The 20,155-nt window shown below is 41.3% G+C and overlaps 1 protein-coding gene across 1 annotated transcript in view; it reads left to right on the top strand.

Annotated features, from left to right (window-relative positions):
* Positions 1 to 19,774, top strand: part of CPS1 (carbamoyl-phosphate synthase 1) — an 83,342-nt gene extending 63,568 nt beyond the window's left edge. The window contains exons 28-37 of the mRNA XM_085065693.1: positions 1,046 to 1,123; positions 2,091 to 2,198; positions 3,302 to 3,391; positions 4,776 to 4,946; positions 7,547 to 7,621; positions 10,452 to 10,550; positions 15,650 to 15,709; positions 16,607 to 16,719; positions 17,267 to 17,396; positions 18,034 to 19,774. Of these exons, the coding sequence (XP_084921819.1) occupies positions 1,046 to 1,123; positions 2,091 to 2,198; positions 3,302 to 3,391; positions 4,776 to 4,946; positions 7,547 to 7,621; positions 10,452 to 10,550; positions 15,650 to 15,709; positions 16,607 to 16,719; positions 17,267 to 17,396; positions 18,034 to 18,132 (1,023 nt within the window). The 3' untranslated portion in view covers positions 18,133 to 19,774. The remainder of the gene's footprint in view (positions 1 to 1,045; positions 1,124 to 2,090; positions 2,199 to 3,301; positions 3,392 to 4,775; positions 4,947 to 7,546; positions 7,622 to 10,451; positions 10,551 to 15,649; positions 15,710 to 16,606; positions 16,720 to 17,266; positions 17,397 to 18,033) is intronic.
* The last annotated feature ends 381 nt before the right edge of the window (positions 19,775 to 20,155 follow it).

A 20,155-nucleotide genomic window follows, 5' to 3' on the forward strand; every position in this document is an offset into this window, starting at 1 on the left:
GTGTGGGTTGAGACAGATTGAAGTAAACAAGGTTGTGTGCACATATAAAATCTTCCAGTGAAAAACTGCAGCAAGACAGAAAGTAACAGGACACAAGCCACTAAATTTATGAAACAGTGTAGGCTTTAGCATTGTCCTTGCCTGTGAATTTACCCTTGCACTGATAAATGGAAGGAATTGTGTCTTGTAACTTTTGGAGTTGCTTGATATTTTTTCAAGAGGAGCCTTTAAAGCATGCACAAATCATTATTTATTTCATTTTATTCTCTAATAAATAGCAGGCAGTTAACAGTGGATGGGACAGGTAAAATGTTGAGACAAAAGCTGGCCAGGAAGAATGCAGATTAGACTTTTTTGGAGCAGGTGTCTGGAAGGAGAAAGTTTTAGAGGAGAGTGGAAGTGTGTATTAGCATCCCAAAGACAGGCAGGAAGAAGAGGAAGGAAAACAATGTATACGAGGGAAGGTAATGAGAGTCAAGCAAGGTTGTTCCTGGCCAGCTATAATTAGTGGCAGCCTCTCCCTGGGAGACTTAGGAAACCAGGCAGAGAAAATAGAAAGGAATGGATCAATTGCCTAAAACATATGGCTCTAAAATAGCAAACAGTCACTACAAAGTCATTGAGAATACCGAGAAACATCTCCTTTGTGAAGCACCATGTCCAGTGAGATGGCTGGAAGGCTCAGACCAAGGAAGAATTTAAAATCTTGGAGTTATGAGCTGTCTTTGGGAGATAGGATTAGAGGTCATTGGACCCATGCATTTCTCACTATCTTTTTCATGCCATGAGCTCATGTAAAAGCCCTTTATGATTTTGCCCCAGATTTCCCTGTCATGGTGTTATTATGGAGACTTCAAACTTTTTTGCATGGTTTTTGGGAAATTATGCCAAGTTTTCCTCCATTCACTTCGTCCAGTTCACTTACCAGGGGAAATGAAGATATTAATAGATTGGTATTTTGGGCTTTTGCTTCCAAAGGGTCCTGGGATGGTCTACAAATACTCTATTACAAAAACTTCCTAATTTTTTCCTGTCTTGATGACAGGATCACCCTGTGGTAATCACTAAATTTATTGAAGATGCCCGTGAGGTGGAAATGGATGCTGTAGCCAAGGCAGGAAGAGTAAGTATTTGCTTTTCTTTAATACTAAACTTGTTTTTTCAGGATCTGAGATCTGCAAAAATGTGTAGTTTGAATGATTTACTATAGAGCCATGGATTCATGCTGAGGAAAGTAAAGAAGCAAGAAGAATTCATCTTAGGCTCAAAACCATTGTGCTTGAAAAGCTCTACCTATCTTATTGTATACACCTAACCAGTTATTTTTTAAGCATTGCTTATCCATGTAAATGGATCCTCTAGAATATAATTTTTACCAGATTTGCAAATCACTGGCTTAAGAAATTACTTTCATCAGAGCTGTATCAGCATGGGTTATGGAATTACCACAGTTATTTCATTTTGTTTTACAACTTCACCTTGCTTGTAATTACTGAGCAAAGGAAAAAATAAAAAAAAATAATTCACAAACTTCTCAATTAACAGAAAACAGAAATACTCAGTTTTCAATCTTAATTTTTAACCAGCAGGCATGATCACTTCTTTGGTATTGAGGTCGTACGCCTTGATGAAGTTAATTTAATTTCAACCCTTAGGCCTGAATTTCCTCTGCTTCCTTTTTTCTGTGATAAAACACCACAAAAGAGTGGGGGTAAAATAATGCACCGATGATGTTAGTTTCATGCTTGTTCCTATTGGGGAATGACAACTTTTTTGTGTTCTGGCAAGCAGAACTTAGCTTTTACCTTCTGAGTCCTTATGTGTTAGGATCTCCAGGCTGTGGTAGGTTTTATAATGTTCATGATTTGCTTAACCATGGTAGAAGAGACACTGATATGGTCTCCTCCTTCATATGCCTGGTGTCTGCCTCAGGCATATTCTCCCCAAAGTCTTGGGAAATTCACCTTTTGTTCTGCCCCCATCTGTATCCTTTTTGGATACAGCTCTGTTCAGGAGGCTGGGCTATGCTGGGCGTGATGGAGCAGTTTGTGAGAAGGTGAGACGACCAAGTGCTCTCTCGCTGTGTGCAGGTTATTTCACATGCTATTTCAGAGCATGTGGAGGATGCAGGTGTTCACTCGGGAGATGCCACCCTCATGTTCCCCACTCAGACCATCGGCCAGGGAGCCTTGGAGAAGGTATGTGTTGCACTACCACTGGAAACAGAAAAGGAAGTGTCAGTTTGAATTTGCTTTTCCTCCATCACCAGCGGAGAAATCAAATCACCGATGATTTTTTTTTAAGGCCAGTGTGGTATCTGCAAGTAAAGGATTTCAGAGTGGCCCTGTGATTGGCTTGATCATCTGAACTGTATCCCAGTAATTTAAGCAGTAGATGTGCACACTTTTAGACCCATTGGATTTTTTTTGTTTCCTTGGTTTAGAACTAGCTTCCATAGCTGTAGAAGATTGCCTTATTCAGATACATGCCATGGTTCACTTTGCACTTCCTTTTCTTGCTCAATCCTTAAATGATTGTCAGATGCATGACTTTCTAGTTGCCTGCTTTTCCAAAAATAATATCAGAATGAACCTCACCTAATCTTGACTTTTTCCCCTTTCAAGAATAACCTAATGATACAGAGTTAGTTGTCAGGATGCATTTTTTAAATGAAATGTGCCATCCCCTGTGATGTCATCCTGTTGAGTTTGCTTGGAAGCCAGCAAAAGCTATAATGCAATGATCTCTGCTCCAGCTCTGTTCCCAAGAATGTCCAAGGCCTTGTTTCTGAAAATAGTCACCTCCTGGAGCAAAGCTATCTCCCAGTTTGTCCCAGACTGTATCTGCTCAGACACCTCCCACCGTGATGGGACAGGCATGTTGGTGAAAGACTTTTAGGACACTTACAAAACGGAATAGTTATTCTGAAATAACAAAACATTATTCATTATGTCACCAAGAAAAGTATAAAGACTCCAGTGTGCAGTGTAGGAATTGCTACAAGGCAAAGCTTTGATTTTGTCTCTTTCTCCTTTTCCCCTCTGCTTTCTCACACACACAAAGCTGATTTTTAGTTCTTCCCTCAAATGGTACTTCAGGCTCTAGGTTCCCAGGGAAATAAAACGTTTGCTTCTGAAATTGCCAAAATGGGGGTATAAAGAAAAAAACAAGGCAGAGAAAGATGATGTTTAAAGAAATCCACAAGTGTGGTGATTTATTGCCATGATGCTGACTATTTTGTGGGACTTAATTATTTATTCTATGTACACACATTTACACTTTATTTGTTTGGTTTTTATAGGTAAAAGCTGCTACAAAAAAGATTGCAAATGCTTTTGGCATCTCTGGTCCATTCAACATCCAGTTTTTGGTGCAAGGCAGCAATGTTCTGGTAAGAGGTGCTGTGAATGTGGCAGGGCCCATGCTGTGCTGAGCTGTGTGGGTCCTGCATCCCTGCCATGGGCACTGTGGTTGTGGCAGCCAGGCCAATAACCTGCCTTGTCAGAGGCTGTGGGCTCACCTGTGCCACCCCTCATCACACAGCTCTCCCTCCCTGTGTGCCTGTGTGTCCCTCCTCCTCCCCTGCCTTCTCACTGAGAGTGAAGAGTCTGCTTGCCTTGTCTGTTAGCTTTGTTTTACTGTGGGCTGCTGTCCTTCCCAAAATTATTGGTTTGGAATAGGATGGACAGCACTGGGACCTGTACCTCATCCTATGTACTGGATATCATGGCTTTTATATCTCCAATATCCTCTCTCATCTTTAGCTATTTTGGTGTTAAATTAAGCCTTCAAAGGGATTGAAAAGAAAGCAAGACAATGTAAGTGTTTAAACCTTTAATATCAGCCATTAAGATGTCTATCTGAATAGTCCTAGTAGCTATTAGTAACAGAAGTACAGCAGATGTCTGACCCTTTCTGGGTTACAGTTGGCTTTCTTTTGCTAATGGAAGGAGGTCAGAGGAATGTGAGCAGCCTATGACGGAGGAAACAGTGAATGGGAAGAAAAGCCGACAGGGAGCAGAAGAGATGCATTATTGGGCTATGAGTTGACTAAAATGTACTTACTGTTCCTCACCTTTTTTCTGTTTCACACATGGTTATTCAGAAAGTCTACAGAAGGAGAGAACAGAATTTTTCCTTCCTTGCTTTCCTGCAGCTGTGCTTGTCTTTCTCTGTACAGCTCCTCCTTTTCAGTTCTACCTTAACTTACCTATTCTTGCCCCCTTTCACTCCCCTTCATTCTCACTTTCAGCTATTTCTATTCTGCTCTTGAATTCCAAGGTGGCTTCTCAGCAGGTTGCAGAACTTCTTTGTTACTTTCTTGCCTGGCTGAATGACTTCCACATGCAAGTGAGGGAAGTCAGTAAGGATAGTCCAGTCATTCAGGAAATGCCATTACCATGGAAAAAGAACAGGTTGGGCTTCTAGAGGTTGTACCTAATGCCTGTGCATATGTTTCCATGCCTCTTGCACATTAACTTAGGATATAGTACAGCCTGTTTTCTGAATGAGCTCTGGCTTCCACTCATTTCTAATATTCAGACAGTAGAGATGGATCTCAGCTGAAGAACATCAGGCTGCTTGTATTTGAGGCTGGCTGTTCCTCATCCCTCATCCTGTTTTAATAGTGATCCCAATTTTTGTGTCTCTTACTTGACAATCTGAAGATCATCTCTGCCAAGAGGAATCAGGGCTGATTTCAAAAAGTATGAATCAATCTATTTCTTCCCTGCACAGTGCCTGACCTTGGTATTTCTCTTTTTTAATCCCACCAGGTGATAGAGTGCAACTTGCGGGCTTCACGCTCCTTTCCCTTTGTATCCAAGACTCTGGGTGTGGACTTCATTGATGTGGCCACAAAAGTGATGATTGGAAAAGAGATTAATGAGTCATCCCTCCCCACAATGGAACATCCCATTATTCCATTCACATATGTTGGGATTAAGGTATGGTTTTCAAAAGAACAACGATAACCACGCCACAGAGCCAGCACGTAGCACATTAATATACAATAAGTACTTTAATACCCAGAGAGAACAGTTTACTCTTTGGCCAAAGACCAAATTGACCTTTTGTAGTTTCTATCAAGATAATCTGTTTGGAGACTTTAGAGAAAAATCAGAGGAAAATTATCCAATGAAACCAAATCTTCCTTCATTTTTAGTTTCTAAGCTACTCTGAATCCTGTTTATGAACTGCATAATAAACTTACACTTGCAGAGTTGAAACACTGAAGTTCAGACTATTTCATGATACTGTCTAATACATGTGTGGATATGCACAGCATTGTGTTGTGAGTGCCCCCCAGCTTTTATCTGCAGGACCTGGGACATGGGCTGTTGAATGCGTATAATCCCCTTTGTATATACCACCAGTTAAAAGAGGGATGAAAGTCTTGGATCCTTTGATTTCAGTAAGGCCAAGGTTTTACTTTTCATAATTATTGAGCTTATATAGGAGCCAAGGTAATAAAGTGTTCTGCAGATATTTTTGAATGCTTACTGGAAGAAAAAAAAAATTAATTGAAGTTCCTAATCATGAAAATCTAGAACAGTAGTGCAGAAAATCCAAGAGATGATGAGAATTGTTTATACAGAAACTTTGAAGCTTTAATAGCTTCCTTATCAAGTGAAAACTGAGGAAGCAGAAAACACCTAACATCTTTCTACTAATAAAATGTTCAGACCTATTAAACTGGAAGCCAAATCTGTGGCTCATCCAGCAGTCTAGATGTAGCTTTGTAATTTATTTGATGCCACACATACGCATTATCTAAAATTAAAACTTGTGACTTTTTAAAATTTTTGTGAGTCTTATTTATTTTTATAAATTTCTAGTATTTAGGCCTGGGGCTTCTGCACTATTGTTAGCTGAACTGTGAAGAGTTTTGTCTCTCCTGGAAATGCTGGCTACAGAGTGGAAAACCCAGCTATATTCTTGAAAACTTCCCTACAAAGCTTTTTATACTCCTTGTGTTCTGAGAGGATTTGTCAAATATAAAAACCTGGTAACACCTTTGGAAATGCTAAACTTTGAAAAATATTCCAGTTTAGCCTGTTTGTTGTTATTCATGCATCATATTTTCTGAGTATGATTTATTGCTAATAGTATTTGCATGGAGACAGGATATTGTTTCTTCAGCAATTCTAAAAAGAGGATATGAAGCTCTTTTCTTCTTTCTCAACATAGCTGCTCCTTTGTGGATTCGAGTACCACTGTTTAGGCTTTAGTGACTGACATACTATCTTGCCATGTTTGCTTCCAGACTGGTGCAAGTATCATGGCTTGACCAAGGTTAAATCCTGGGTAGAGAATGACTGACTAGGTTTTAAATAGGGTTTAGTTGCAGTACCAGAGTCTGCTCCTGATGATTCATTTTTATGTTCATGGCAGACAAAAATTAGGGAGCTGGTGGAAGTCTTGTTACCTGCTTGTTGCCTTTCAAGACAATGTACATTAAAATAATCCACCTTGACTGCCATATCTCAGCTTGAGTTGGCCACTGTAAAATTTTTCTCTTTACTTATAGTGGAAACAAAACTGGTCTAAAAGTCACAGAGACACATGACATTTTTGGAGAAACCTTTTCAATTTCTGCTGTCTCATTTTAGCTGGTCATTGTGAGGTGTCAGGAAGCAGCAGCTGTCTTGTCTTCAGTGTCACCCTTGGAGACTTCCAGGGATAGAATTAGAGCTTTGGATTTAAAACCAGATTTTTTTTCTAGCAAAAACCTTGCTGCCTTTATGCAAATAGCATTAGTGCTTTAAGATGTGGAGAAGCCCTACAGAAAATTACTCAGTAGTAGGAAATTGGTGCCATGTTTTTTACGTGTGGTCGTTGGTTCTTTAACAGAGAATTTCTTTTCCTCCCTCCCCTCCCTGTTTCTTATTTTGACATCAAATTATACAAGAGAACTCAGAGAGTGCTGTAATCTAACTCCTCAGAAAATAATAATAATAATAATAATAATCATCATCATCATCAGGGGGCTTAATATTAGCATACAAAAAAGAAAAAAATTACAAGTGTGTATTTTTGGATGGGGGCAGAGGAAAAATATGAAAATTATTTGCAAAGTTTCATCTTGTTTATGCTAAAAAAGTGCATTCTTGTGGAATAGTTTTATTTCTGCAAATGAAAAATTTCATAGGGAACAGTGTTACCAGAAAAACCAACTGGATTCAGATAGTATCTCTCCTTCTTCCATGAATTAGGTGCTTCACAGCCTTTATTGTTTAAAAATTCATCCTTAAAATGATACTGATAGTGGGCTACCAGTGATTGAAAATCTACCACTGGAATGTGAGCAAGTTAGATTATTGATTTATTGGTTGAATACATGTTTATTGGTTCCAGTGCATCATCAAGGTGCTGAGGGACCTACTTTGTCAAGTACTTCTTTGCTCATCAGCCTTGACCACTGCTTTTTTTGGATAAATTCATGTCTCTTTCTATCACTTCCAAATGTAGCTGGAATTTTTATATATTTTTTAAATGATCCATTAAATTTTTATTCTTTCTCCCTCCTTCCTCTGTCTTTCACCAGGCCCCAATGTTTTCCTGGTCCCGGCTGAGAGATGCTGACCCTGTTCTCCGATGTGAAATGGCCTCTACTGGGGAGGTATCTTTCAGATTTACCTTTTTTTAAAAAAAAACAGGTTGACTTTAAACATCATGAATCTTTGAAAGTGATCTTATTACTGCCTGAATCATGATGGCACCTGTAGCTTCTTCAGAAAATTGAAAACATCTTTCTTAGCTGTAAAACCCACAATGTTCTGGAAAACCCAGTTTATTCAGCCACTGGATGTCCCTCTTTACCTGCATGTCAGCTCCCTGGGTTGGACCTGGTTAGTGTGACAGCCTGAAATGAGAGCTGTCGGGCTCTGGGAGGCTGTTTTATGAATCCTGTGCTTCTGGACAAACAAGTGCCAACAGCTCCCAACCCGCCTGGACACCTGCTGGAGCAGTGACATCAACACTCCAGGATGTGAGCGGATGGTCTGGGGATGTGCCAGTTGCTTAAAGGCAGCAAATATGTGTGGTGTTTTCTTGCTGCCTGGTAGCCATCAAGGCATGTCCCAAAGTGCAAAAGGAAAGAAAGAGACAATAAAATGTGGTGGCTGAAGGGAGTGTAGGTAGGATGAGCCTGGGCAACTTTCCCCACTCTGTACAGCTGGGCTGTGAGGCGCTGCTGGAATGTCTCCTGGTGTGGTTATGCCACTCTGGGAGGGCACAGGGCTGGGCATCTTCCTGCCCGGGCTCAGCACCCTCACCCTCACGGGCACAGGTTTCCATCCACATTGCCTGGAATGACACTGACTCGTGTAGAACGAAAGGTTTCTTTGTGAGTTATTGCTGAGCTATCCAGGGCTTCCATGGGGGTCTTTAAATTTATGTGTTCTGTTACTTCCAGAATGAGGTAGAGTAGCAAAAACTTTTTCTGGGCCAGAATGCCCTATTGTGAAGTGATTAAATACTGAGACAATTTGATTAGACTTAAGTCTGCTGTGCCATCACTAGGCAGGTGGCAGAGCCTGGTATGCTCCTTTGGATGTGAGCTTGGGTGTGTCTGCAGGAGCTGTTTTCATTAGGAAATACAATTTCAGTATGAAAAAGTACTCTACCCAGATACAAAGTAAGAACAGCCTTAGGTTTCCTACATCTCTCCAGAATTACTTTATTTTACTCTTCATAATGTGTGGGAAATCAGTATTGCAGAAGATTTCCTTTCAGTGTAGTTAATGGGCAGAAAAAAGTCATGTGACTTCTGTGACTTCCTGATTTTCAGAACAAAATTGAATACATGGACAACCTCCTTGCCAAAAAAAGAATAAAAATGTAGCTAGGGACAAGAATTATTTTTCTGGGCTTTTTACAGAGTTAGAGATTACCATGGTCATAAAGGAGGGATTATTAATTTTTATGAGTTGCAAAGATCCATATTCACAAATGCCATAAAATGTGACAGTTATGAAAGTCTTTCTTATAGTGAAGTAAGGATAATAACTTGCTTTGGGTAAAATGCTCAGTTATTCCTCACAGACATTTTTCACACACATGGTTTGATCTGGGCTTGAATTTGTCACATCTCTCTGGCAGAGATGTATTTTGCTGGAAGCCATGGTTCCCACAGCAGGAGAAGACACAGTGCTGGGGGTCCCTTTGAGTACTGTGGCTGTGGATGATGCCATAATGATAAACCTCTGGAGGCTGGCTGGAGAGCCTACAAGGCAGGGTCTGTCTGTCACCCTAAAACATCTGGGATATACATAGAATATAGATACACTGTATCATGTTGTCATGACTTTTTTTTATCCCTTCCCTTGTGGGATTTTTGTTTGTTATTTGTTCTTTTTCTTATTTTTTCCCTTTTTTTAACTTCAAAAGATCTGGCAAATCATCATTTGTTCTTCTTTCATGAAATACTGGTTTCTGCTCACCATGGTAACAGTGAGACCATGAATGTGAGGGCTCACTCTGGGATGGGAAGGACCATAAGAGGAAAATGGGAGAGCAATTCTCAATCAGCCCTTTTATCCCATCTGTATATGTTGGTAGATTCATTATTTCAAAGAGAAAAATCAGTGACAGTTTCTGCTGGTGATTGTTTTTCAACAAGTGTGGAGCTGACAAGAAATAGTGAAGGTTAGTTGGCTGGGTTTTTTTCTTTTTTAACTTTTACAAAAGCTCATGCATTCCTCTTTTTGTCACCAGAGTTCCAAATTTTGGTTAGGAATGCAGTTCAGCTATTTCAGAAGATTGTTATCATATGATAGTCTGTAAGCAACTGAGCTCCACATCCCATTCTGAATGCTGGAGAACTGCTAAATGTTTCTTACTGGTTTCTTCATGAACTGGTTTTTTTATGTAAAAAAAATTATTATGAATTGGCCTGATCGCTTTGTTATTTTCTTAAATAAATAGTCAAATTTTACTTAAATTTTGTTCATCTGTGGACTTTTAATGGAAAAGCATCTTTATATCCTGTGGTTTTCCATCACAAGAAATGGCATGAATACACAAGAGCAAAAGCACTGCCTTACCCTGGTTTGCAGGCACACAGAGGAACATGTCTGTGTCCACAGCCCTCACTGGTGTCTAAGCCTTCTATAATATTAGATAATTTGCAGTGCAATCCCAAACATTGAAGCAGAGGCTGTGTACAGCATCCCAATAATTCAGCAGAATCAATTGCTACTCCTCAGTGTGCTGTTTGAAACTAAAGCGTTGCTTATTCCTTCAATATTGCTTCATTAAAATGATGAGATTTGTCTGCAATGATTTTCTGATTTATTCCCTGCTCTTCATGACTGCAGGCTCCATGCAAAAGAAGTCTGACTTCTTCATGCAGAAACAAGAGAGCCTATTTTAAAATGTCATTCTTGTTTCTTTTTAAAGCAATGTTTTTGGTTTTCCTCTCATGCTGCCTTCTTTGTGCCTTTCTGCAGGTTGCGTGCTTCGGGGAGGATGTGTACTCTGCCTTCCAGAAGGCTATGCTTGCCACAGGGTTTACATTTCCTAAGGAAGGAATTTTGATTGGAATCCAGGTGAGTCCTAAAAATCAAAGCTGAGAAAGGATCAACACAGAGTAACTTGGTAGCTTTTGCCTTGTTTTCATTCATGTGGCTTTATGGCTTAAATGTGTTTCTCTGCATTTCATCCTGAAGTGCAGTAAGACAGTGAGGAACAAACACCATGGAGAGATCTTAACTGGATTCAATAAGGCTGGCCTGGTTGGTTTTCCCTCTGTCTCCTGATAGTTTCTACTGGGAACTGCAGAAGTTTGCTGGGGAAAACCCCTGGGGATTGCTGCCAGCAGAGACTTGGGATTCCTGGGGGAGCAAAGGCCATGGATGGTCAGTTCAGAGAAACATCCCAACCAGAACCCAGAGCTCTGTGCTCCCTCGCAAACGGGCGCCTTGGCAGTCCTACTTTCCAATCAGATGAACTCCCTTCATCCGTGCCAGTTCCCCTCCAACCCTCCTAAAGAGTGAGGCAGTTTCCATGCTGCAAAGCTGGATCTGTTAAGCTTTCCCCATGGAGGCACATTTCATTCCAGCAGAGCTGTAGCATCACTGACAGTGCAGAAAAGCTGATGGTGTTGGGGTGTTGCAGGCTGGTTCTTGGTGTAATTCTGTTGGGCTGTGAGGCCTTCCCAGGTATGGCACTGTCACATCCCTCTCCTCATTGGAGTCATGGTGGGAAATACTCAGTGCAGTGGGGCGAGGGGGTAAAGGATGTCAGTCTTCACCCTGCCCCCCACTTTTCTGCCATCAGTCCTTTCCCTGTTTGATGACTGTGTACAGCCAATATTGATCCCTGCCCTGCAGTTCCTATGAGCCAGATGTAGCTCAGAATGAAGAGCTAATGCTGCATTTGTGTAGTCATGTTTCCAGTTTTGACCAAGGAATTGCCTCTCGACACAGACTCTGCAGGTCACCTGACTCCATGCTAAGAGCTTGGACTTTAGGGTTCCATCTCTTGCTGTCGTCACTGAAAGTTGCTCTGTGTGACAGAAGGTTTAAATAATGTCATTATGGGAATGTTCTCCAGTGCAAAGGCTTCTGCAAAGAGCCTTTATGTGAACAAGTTCCTGATGGGCTTGCCTTAGGAACAGCCCTGACAGTTCACAAGCCTGGATGAGTAAGGAGGTTCTGTGTTTCAGGATGAGCAGGGAGCTAGGCAAAAAAGCAAAACATGCCTTGGTTCTTTATCAAGGAATAGTTACTGACTGCATGAGGTGCTGAAATCAGAGACATTTGTAAACTTTGGGATATATGGATGTTCCTCAAAAATTCATACACTTCCAATACAACTAGAACATTCTTGGGCCCCATAAAACCATCTGATTGCATCCTGCCATTTTCTCATTGTGTTTGCAATAATTTTATGCACTACTTTATTGCATAAAGCAATATGTAAAACAAACCCCAGAAGAGATGAATTTTCCTGTCAGACAACTGGGGTGTGAAGAATGTCTTTTGCTGTTTGTGCCAGCAGAGAATGTGAAGGAAGTGTGTGAAAAGTGGCCAGAAAGGAACACGACTTCTACTAACAGCGATTACCACTGAGTCCTTAAATGTCAACATATACACACACATCTGGGGATGGAAGCACTTGCTCTAAGTTACCTCTAATTAGCAGAAAAATTGATTGCTACCTAGATAAACTTCAAAAGTTCAGTGTGAAACTCTGGGCAGTTGGTACTGTATGAATACTGTATATGATGCATGTTTAAAACCACCATTTAAAAAAGGAGAAAAGCAAAGCCAGGAGAAGAAAAAAGGAGAGAGACCAGTGTTTAAAATTTAAGTGTATTTTTCTGATAGCAGCTAATGGGGAATGGGCAGAAAAAAGTAATTTTAGCTATAGAAAGCATTTCTGTAAATTCTGTGTCAGTAGCTGTTAAACCGAGCCAAATTCTTTGTACAAAGGTGTTTAGAAAAAAAAGAAGGGAAAAAGAAAAGATAAAACAAAACCAAAAGCTCAACTCCACAAACCTTTTAAAAGTAACAAGATTCTGTCCTTTTTAATGAGTGGTTTACAGTTCATTTTCTCACAAAAGAAACTTTTAAACAACAGATGAGTTGCTTAAAGGTCTCTGCATCTCAGCATATTTCTTCTATAATTAAGCTCCAAGAAGTGTAAAGTTTACTTTGAGAATGAGGTATTGCTCCCTCGCCAGTCTGGAGATTGTCACCTACTTACTTTTCAATGGTCTGCTTTGAAACAGAGGGGAAATAAAGTGCTGTGAGAAGGGAAGTTTGAAATGCTGACCTTTGCCTGACATGTAGACTATCAGTGGTCTTCTCTGAGTATTTGGCGGAGAAAAGGGGAGCCCCTCACTGCAGAAACAAGAGGCACAAGGAATAAGGGATCAAGAGGGCTCGTAAACACCAGCACTGTACTCATTTCAATCACAAACATGAACCCACCTGCCTCAAACAGGCAAAGTTGTCAGGGTATCCTCAGAGGGGAAATACAGTCTCAGAAGGACAGATACCAGATGGCCTCTCTCTACCAGCACCGAGTGTTTTAAGACCACAGGATGGTTTCTGCAAGCTGTTCTGGTGCTCTGGGGGCTGATCACTGTCAGAAGCATGTACACAAGCCCTCTTGGAATCTCCAAGGAAGGTGCTGTGGTTCACCTGCAGTAGATGGTGAACTCAAAGCACACCCCGGTTTTGGAGGCTTCGTTGCTTCATGACTAGCACCTTGCTCTGATTTTCAGATTGGATTTTTGTCTTTTGCAGAGAGAGAAATAAGAAGCAAAATAGTCTTAAATTCTTTCCAAAGTATCTAGGCTCATATTTCAGTGATTTGGTATGCTGCACATTTATACCTTTGCTATTAATCATGTAGAGGTGAGAGGACTGCCTTCTTGAAGGTAAAAGTCAAATGGATGTAGTTAACAGGAGTAGAGAGGGAGAACTTGGTTTCCTTGCAAATGTTTCTGTGGTGTTTTGCAAATCAAGAGTCAAATGGTTGCGCTGTGATCTGCAGTCCCAGCATGCCCATGAAATTAACCCACATTGCTGGGGAGCTTCCAGACTGGTGTGCAGTTCCAGTGGCAATCCTCGTGGTGCCACGCTGAGCTGTGGGTAACCAAGTCATCATTCCCAGCATCAGGCAGCTCAGTGCTCCTTGACATCCAGGGGACAGCACAAAGCAGGTTAGGCAGGGACCATGACCCTGCTGGGTTATCCTTCATATCTGAGCACTCACTGACCCTGCACAGGTCAGGAATTACCAGGATCTGAGAGGTCTGATGTTCTCCCAGGGTAGATGGAGTACAACTTCTGGGTTAGGCAAAAGCCAGTTTATGCGAGCTGATAACCTACCTCTTTCCACAATCTGGAGAAATCTGTGATGCTGAAAGCCTGAGTCTGCCATTAAATAATTTATATTTTATGCAAAAGGAGTTGAAAAGCTAATTTTTTTTTCTTTCCTGATTGGGCTATTCAGTGATATCTCTGGGATGGAGTGCATCTGTCTTACATCTGTTTTGGTGACCATGAGATGCGGAAAGCATTGATAGAGGATTTTATTTTTAAATCGTGGCACTCCAAGTCTGTTGTTTCAAGGTAACCTTCTGCCTTGGTTCCTTACATACCAGAATTTTGCATCCTCCGCTGTGAAGTTGCATACAGAATTCAAGATTTTCACAAGAGATAAGCTGGCATAATTTTGAGCTGGATCTTAGTGAGAAGTGGTGTAGCTGTATTGAATGAACTAAGGATGTAGCCCTTTACAAATAGCAAGGCTTGCTGGCAAACATGAGAGAGAGGTTATAAGGAATGGAACTTTTCCGATAAAGGAAAAAGGATGTAATTCTCCCACAATAAATACCTTCCACTAAGTAAATCTGCTTGTACTTTTCACCTTTAGTAACTAATGATTTCTTACACAGGTTATTTCAGCCAGCTTGTAAATCTGAGGCTGCTCCAATGCAAGCTGACAGCTGTAATTTCTTTTCATGGAGAGGCTGTTTTATGTGTCACAAGAGTTCAGTACATGTTTGATAGAAGTTTATAATACTGTTGTGAAAGCCAACACCCCTGACCAGAAGGCAGAACCGTTCTCTCTGTCTGGGAAGCTGCCAACCCTGTCACATTGTATATTTATATTTTCCAGTTAATGTACAGAATGAGATTGCATTCAGAATGATGTTCTTTCCAGAATGCTTGGAAAAAAACCCTGTTTACTCCTTTTCTTCATCGGAAATTGTTGACCCTTCAGGATATTGCTCTCTCATCCATAAAGGTTAAGCTATCAGTAGCTCCAGCAGGAGCAAGGGAGCTTGTAATAGTCTTACTTGCAAATGGCCAGACCAGGCTAAGGTTAAAAGCAAAGTTTGGCTTGCCTTGGCGGAGTGAAGGGCATTTGTTGCACCTGATCTTTGCACTGCTGTACCTTCAAGATCCCACAGATACTTAGGCTGGTATCAAATTTTCACTCACCTGTTGCTCTAAAATGGCTTGTTCAAGTGCAGATGTCTACAGGAGGTTGTCTTATCTTTCCAGATGGTGTTGGATCTGGGTATGCATTATAAGAGAGTCCTCCTAAGGTGCTGTAGGTCAGGCATTCAGGTCCTCATGGGAATATGGCATCCCAGTCTCTTGAGTGGTTTTGTGTCCTCCATTTCCATATGCCCATGGGATTTAAAAATGAACTCCCACATGCACAAGCTCTTATTCATGTGAATGTGCAAACAGAGTATTCAAAGGCAGCCCAAAACCTGTCCATATATGTTATCTGCCAGAAGAGAAAGCAAATGTTTGAGCAATGATTGAAAAGATACTTAAGAGCTGAGTGGACTCTAGTTGGTGTATTTGAGAAGGCAGTTGTCCAGATAATTAATATGCAGTAGTAAATCTTCAGTGGTTGCAGTCCAGATTAGTACAGGAACATTTACTCTGATGGAACAAAAATGTCTTAGCTGGGGGTGGCTTGGGCTTCAGGATCCAGACAGTTGTCTTGGCTAAAGAGCTGTACATTCACTTGCAGACATTTCTGTCCCTGCAAACACCCAGCATAGAAAGGTGTTTGCCTCTCAGCACAGTGTGGAGGAGCTTCATGTTGCCCAACAATGTACTATTTCCAAATCCAAACTTTGGTGCTGTATCTAAAAACTTTCCTTTTTCAGAAGTCCTTCCGCCCCAGGTTCCTCAGTGTAGCAGAACTACTGCATGAGCAAGGCTTCAAGGTAGGTGGTTCCACTGGGTTAAAGCTAGAGAGCTTTCAAAGTCTGAAACGTTCTCAGCCTGCTACAGGAATGTTGAAGTTTCTTCTGAGATAGAGAAAAAAAGGGTATTCTCAATGCGTAACAGGGAGTTTTAGCTGGGTGGTCCATAAAGTCAGCAGGAACCATCCAATGAAAAGTTTTGATGATTGTTTAATTGAACATACGGGTCTGTTGTGATGGCAGGAACAACCCTGGCTCTGTTATCAGCCTGCAGCCAAGATGGACATTATACACTCCCCCAACTTCTCCAAGAAACAAAAATGCCAACAAGATGCCATGTATGGCAGGAGATGAGGAAGGGAAAACCTTTTGTATGGAGATCTTTATAGTGCTGCATTTTCAGTGATACTTGCAAACTGCAGGCATATGAACTTTGTGATGTTTACATCACTCTTATAATTCCTCCATATCGTTTGACATCCATATCTCTATGTAAAAGCAACTAACAACACAGCCACAGAAGATTGGTGAGAGTTTTTACAGTTCTGCCTTTCAAAATTTAGCGCTAGGCATTAAAAAGAAAAAAAACACTGGCAAAAAAAAATTATAAATGATTGAACTTAAGCTCTATTGAAAGTCACAGAGATTAAGTTTTCCTAAGAGCCACTTCACTGCTTCTGTATATGTTACTACTATTCATTTACTATCATCCATCAGGAAATCACAGTTAGCAGAAAGTTGGGAAGGTCATTCTGTCTTGTGTGTCTTTCTACAAGGAGACACCCTTGTTATGAAAAATGCCCTCCAAGATCAGCTCTCACAACAAGGCTGTGTGTTGGGTCAGGCCCACACGAGTTCAGTGGAAAGTTTTGGTATTGTGAAGTGCACGATAAATAACAGGTTTTTTTCCTGTGACAGCTTTATGCCACAGAAGCAACCTCAGCCTGGCTCAATGCTAATGATATCCCAGCAAATCCTGTGGCATGGCCATCACAGGAAATCCAGAGTCCAAGCCTCCCCCCAGTCAGGAGGTAAGAGTAACACTCACCTTGCCAAATTCGTGTTTACAGTGCAGGATAGCAAACACAGCGGGCAAATTGCTGGTCCTGTTGAGATCAATGGTAGGGATTTAATAGTTCTTTGGATCCAATCCAAAAGTTTTTGCTTATCTGCTTCTGTTTCAAATTGTCACAGCTGGGAGATTTTAGCTTAATTAATGAATATCGCATCAAACTGTCCTATTTAGTATGGCTTGGATGTATTGTTTTATGTTATATATTCATGCAAGGATACATGGAATCTGAATATTAACCTTTTAATGACAGTTATGCCTTTAACAGAGTTCTGCTGAGCTTTATCAAGGCTGAATATTGCTCTTCATTGCTGACTAGAACTGAAATAAAGCCCAGATTCCTAAATAAAGCTTAGTGCCTTAACCTCTCATCCCTTGTTTCTTGAGTGAAGACTTAACTCAAATGATGTTTTTTGGTGTTGTTTAGCTGTGTGCCTGTGCTATTCATCAGAGGTTTTTATTAGGCAGGACACACTGTCATACTGTCTTGTGCATTGTCTCTTCAGGCTGGTGAGGGATGGGAAAATAGATCTGGTGATTAACCTGCCCAACAGCAACACCAGGTTTGTTCATGATAATTATGTGATCCGGAGGATGGCTATTGACAGTGGGATTGCTCTGCTCACCAACTTCCAGGTACTTCCCATGTTGTTCTTTCTCCTCTTAGACATAAGAGCCTTCAGAGCTTCCAAGCCCTTGTGAGCATAGATTTCAGTGTGTCTGGACCCTCATCATCTCTGACAAATAATGTATCTGAAAATTGTGACAATACAGTAGTTTGAATATATTTTCTTTTTGCTACTATACAAAATGACATTGCTCTGAATAAAACAAAGCCAAACAAAAAAAAAAAAAGAAAATTCTGAAATCTTGAGTCCTGTACTGTGCAGCTGAAGTTGTTGCTGCATCATTTTCACTTCAGAGCAAACATCTCACACAGGATTGCCTGTAACATTTTTAAATTAGGCATGGGAAGAGCTTTTTAGTAGAGTATTTTCCTGGTATGGTCCTTAAACCTTACAGCAGGAAACAACAGCTCTCATGGGGCAGAGCTGTCTTGCAAAGGAAGCCTGGTACATCTACATCTCTCCAGCAGGACACACAGACTCCAGAGGGCTGGAGGCAGCTCCTGTGCACAGTCACCTTGAAATTGGTATGGATTTGGATGGACTCAGGGACTGGACCTGCACCAGGAAGATTCAGGGTGACAGAGCAGAAGTGTCTATCACTCAACCTTCACAATGCTCAATCCTCCTCTGCTTTGCATTGACAGGTGACAAAGCTGTTTGCTGAAGCTCTCAAATACTCTGGGAAATTGGAGTCCAGGAGTCTCTTCCACTACAGACAGACTGACAATGGAAACACTGCATAGAAGAACTCTCTCCAGCCTGCAATCTTACTGCTTCTGGCACCTCAAAAGAGAGGGGATCTCAAATCATCCACCTAACCATCTTTCCACGTATTTTGCTATTTGTTTGGTCTTTTTCAGCCTGCAGATTTGATGGGAGAAGAAGGGTGCATGTGTTTGTCCTGGAATTGCTTCCAAACTCTGCCGAGTCCTTCAGGCTACTATCATGACTACTTTTTACATGCTCGTTCAATATTGTGAATTCAGGTGGCTCTGCCTGTATCATACTCTTTCTCAGCCTTGTGTCTGGTTTCAAAAGTGGAGAGGTCCCCAAAGACTTCTGTGTGCCACTGTCCAACATTTTGTGCTCTGATTGTGGGCATTAAAATCAAATCCTTTTAAAATGAGGTGAAAGTGTTGCAGTGCTTTACCCCTCCCACTTAAGTGACCCTTTTATTTTCATTCCCACCTTCTCTGTTGTTTTAGCTCTGGCAGCACCTGTGACTGCTGTCTGTGGAGCAGATCCCCACTGTGGCACATGGGGTGACTTCAGCAGCTTCAGGGGCCAGCGGCACTGTGTCCTGCAGCACATGCAATGCCTCTTCTAAACATGTGCCAGCTAAGGAGCACATGTCTCTCTTGCTTCCCTCATGCTGCAGCACACCCAGGAGTCGGGAGGATTCAAAGCTGGGCAACTTCTCTGACACTTGCTGGAGTTAGCTGAAGTGGAACATTTTCTTCCAGCCACACTCCACCCACCTGAGATTCCAAATCCAGGGCACTGCTAGCCTTAGGTATCTACCTCTTGTATATCCCCGAATACCTGCAGGCTCTTCCAAGAAACACTGTTGCCTCTGGTGCTGGATGTCTGGTGGTGGAGCTGGCTACCACCTAGCAGTGCTTTCTAAAGCTATCAATGCTGCAAATAGTGCAGTTAAGGTGGTGTGGATGAGATGAGCAAACCTGGGCTGATTCTTGTGTGTGCTCCCAAGTTGCCTTGTGTCCCAAGAAGCTTTGAGCGTGGAGAGAGAATCAGGGTGAAGAGGTTGTCTGGGTTTTTTTTAATTAAAGCTTAAACATTTCAAGAAGGATGTAAAATCCGATGAGAGGTGTTACTGATATGTGCAAAGGTGTGAGTGGAGGCTGTGATACCTTTAGTTACCAAGGGACTCTCTGAACCAAGACCAAATTTTAACTGCCAAGACAAAATTTTGAGCCAGACTTTATTTCTGGTTGGCATTCCAAGTGCTCTTGTCATGGTATTTCATAAGTACTGTCTTTTGCAATGAACACAACCCTGCCTGCTGTGCACAGGGAGAGCTTTGCACTTTTAGAGTAGAGATGTTACTAAAAAAACTCACAACGACGACCCCCAAACCAACCAAAACTCCAGAAGAGCCCAAAGGCATCAATCATTCACCCATTTAGTTGTGAAATTAATGGTGGTTAATGAAGCAGCACTTTAAAGGCAAGCCGCATGTATCATTTGAGTGGCAAAAATCCCATTAACAACTGGTGTTATCTCACATTCATGCACCCTGTTTTCACCTCTAGTAGAGAACAAAGCAATATCTTAAAACATCTGTATTTTCTTGTTCTTCCTCTTTTATTTTGTCACTTGTCTTATGAGTTGAAAATGAAATAAATGCCTGGATTGTGACAGCTACTCATTCTTAAATTCTGCATGGCCTGGATTCTGCCCTTCTTTTTTTAAGTCTTTCTTTTCAAATCATTGATGAACACTAGTCTGTTAGGGAACCATCATTCTTATGTGTGACAGTGACCACACCATTTAGTGCAGAGATGCTGAAATGCCTCAGAGGTGAGGAGGTGCTGGGAAAAGAGCAGCAGGACAAAGGCTTCAGCTGTGAGTACTCAAGGGAGAAGCCCTGATCCCCCATGAGGGACACGTGAGATACAAGTGAGGAGCCAGAGGATAGAGCAGTGGGCTAACAAATATTGGAGAGATGGGAAGTTTTAAAAAGGGGCTGTCAGTTTTGGAAAAATAGGAAAACTTTGCTACTTTTAATTCAACTTTGTTAATGAG

Source organism: Lichenostomus cassidix, chromosome 7, assembly GCF_008360975.1.
Source record: "Lichenostomus cassidix isolate B80296 chromosome 7, HeHo_3.0, whole genome shotgun sequence".
Taxonomy (NCBI): Eukaryota; Metazoa; Chordata; class Aves; order Passeriformes; family Meliphagidae; genus Lichenostomus; species Lichenostomus cassidix.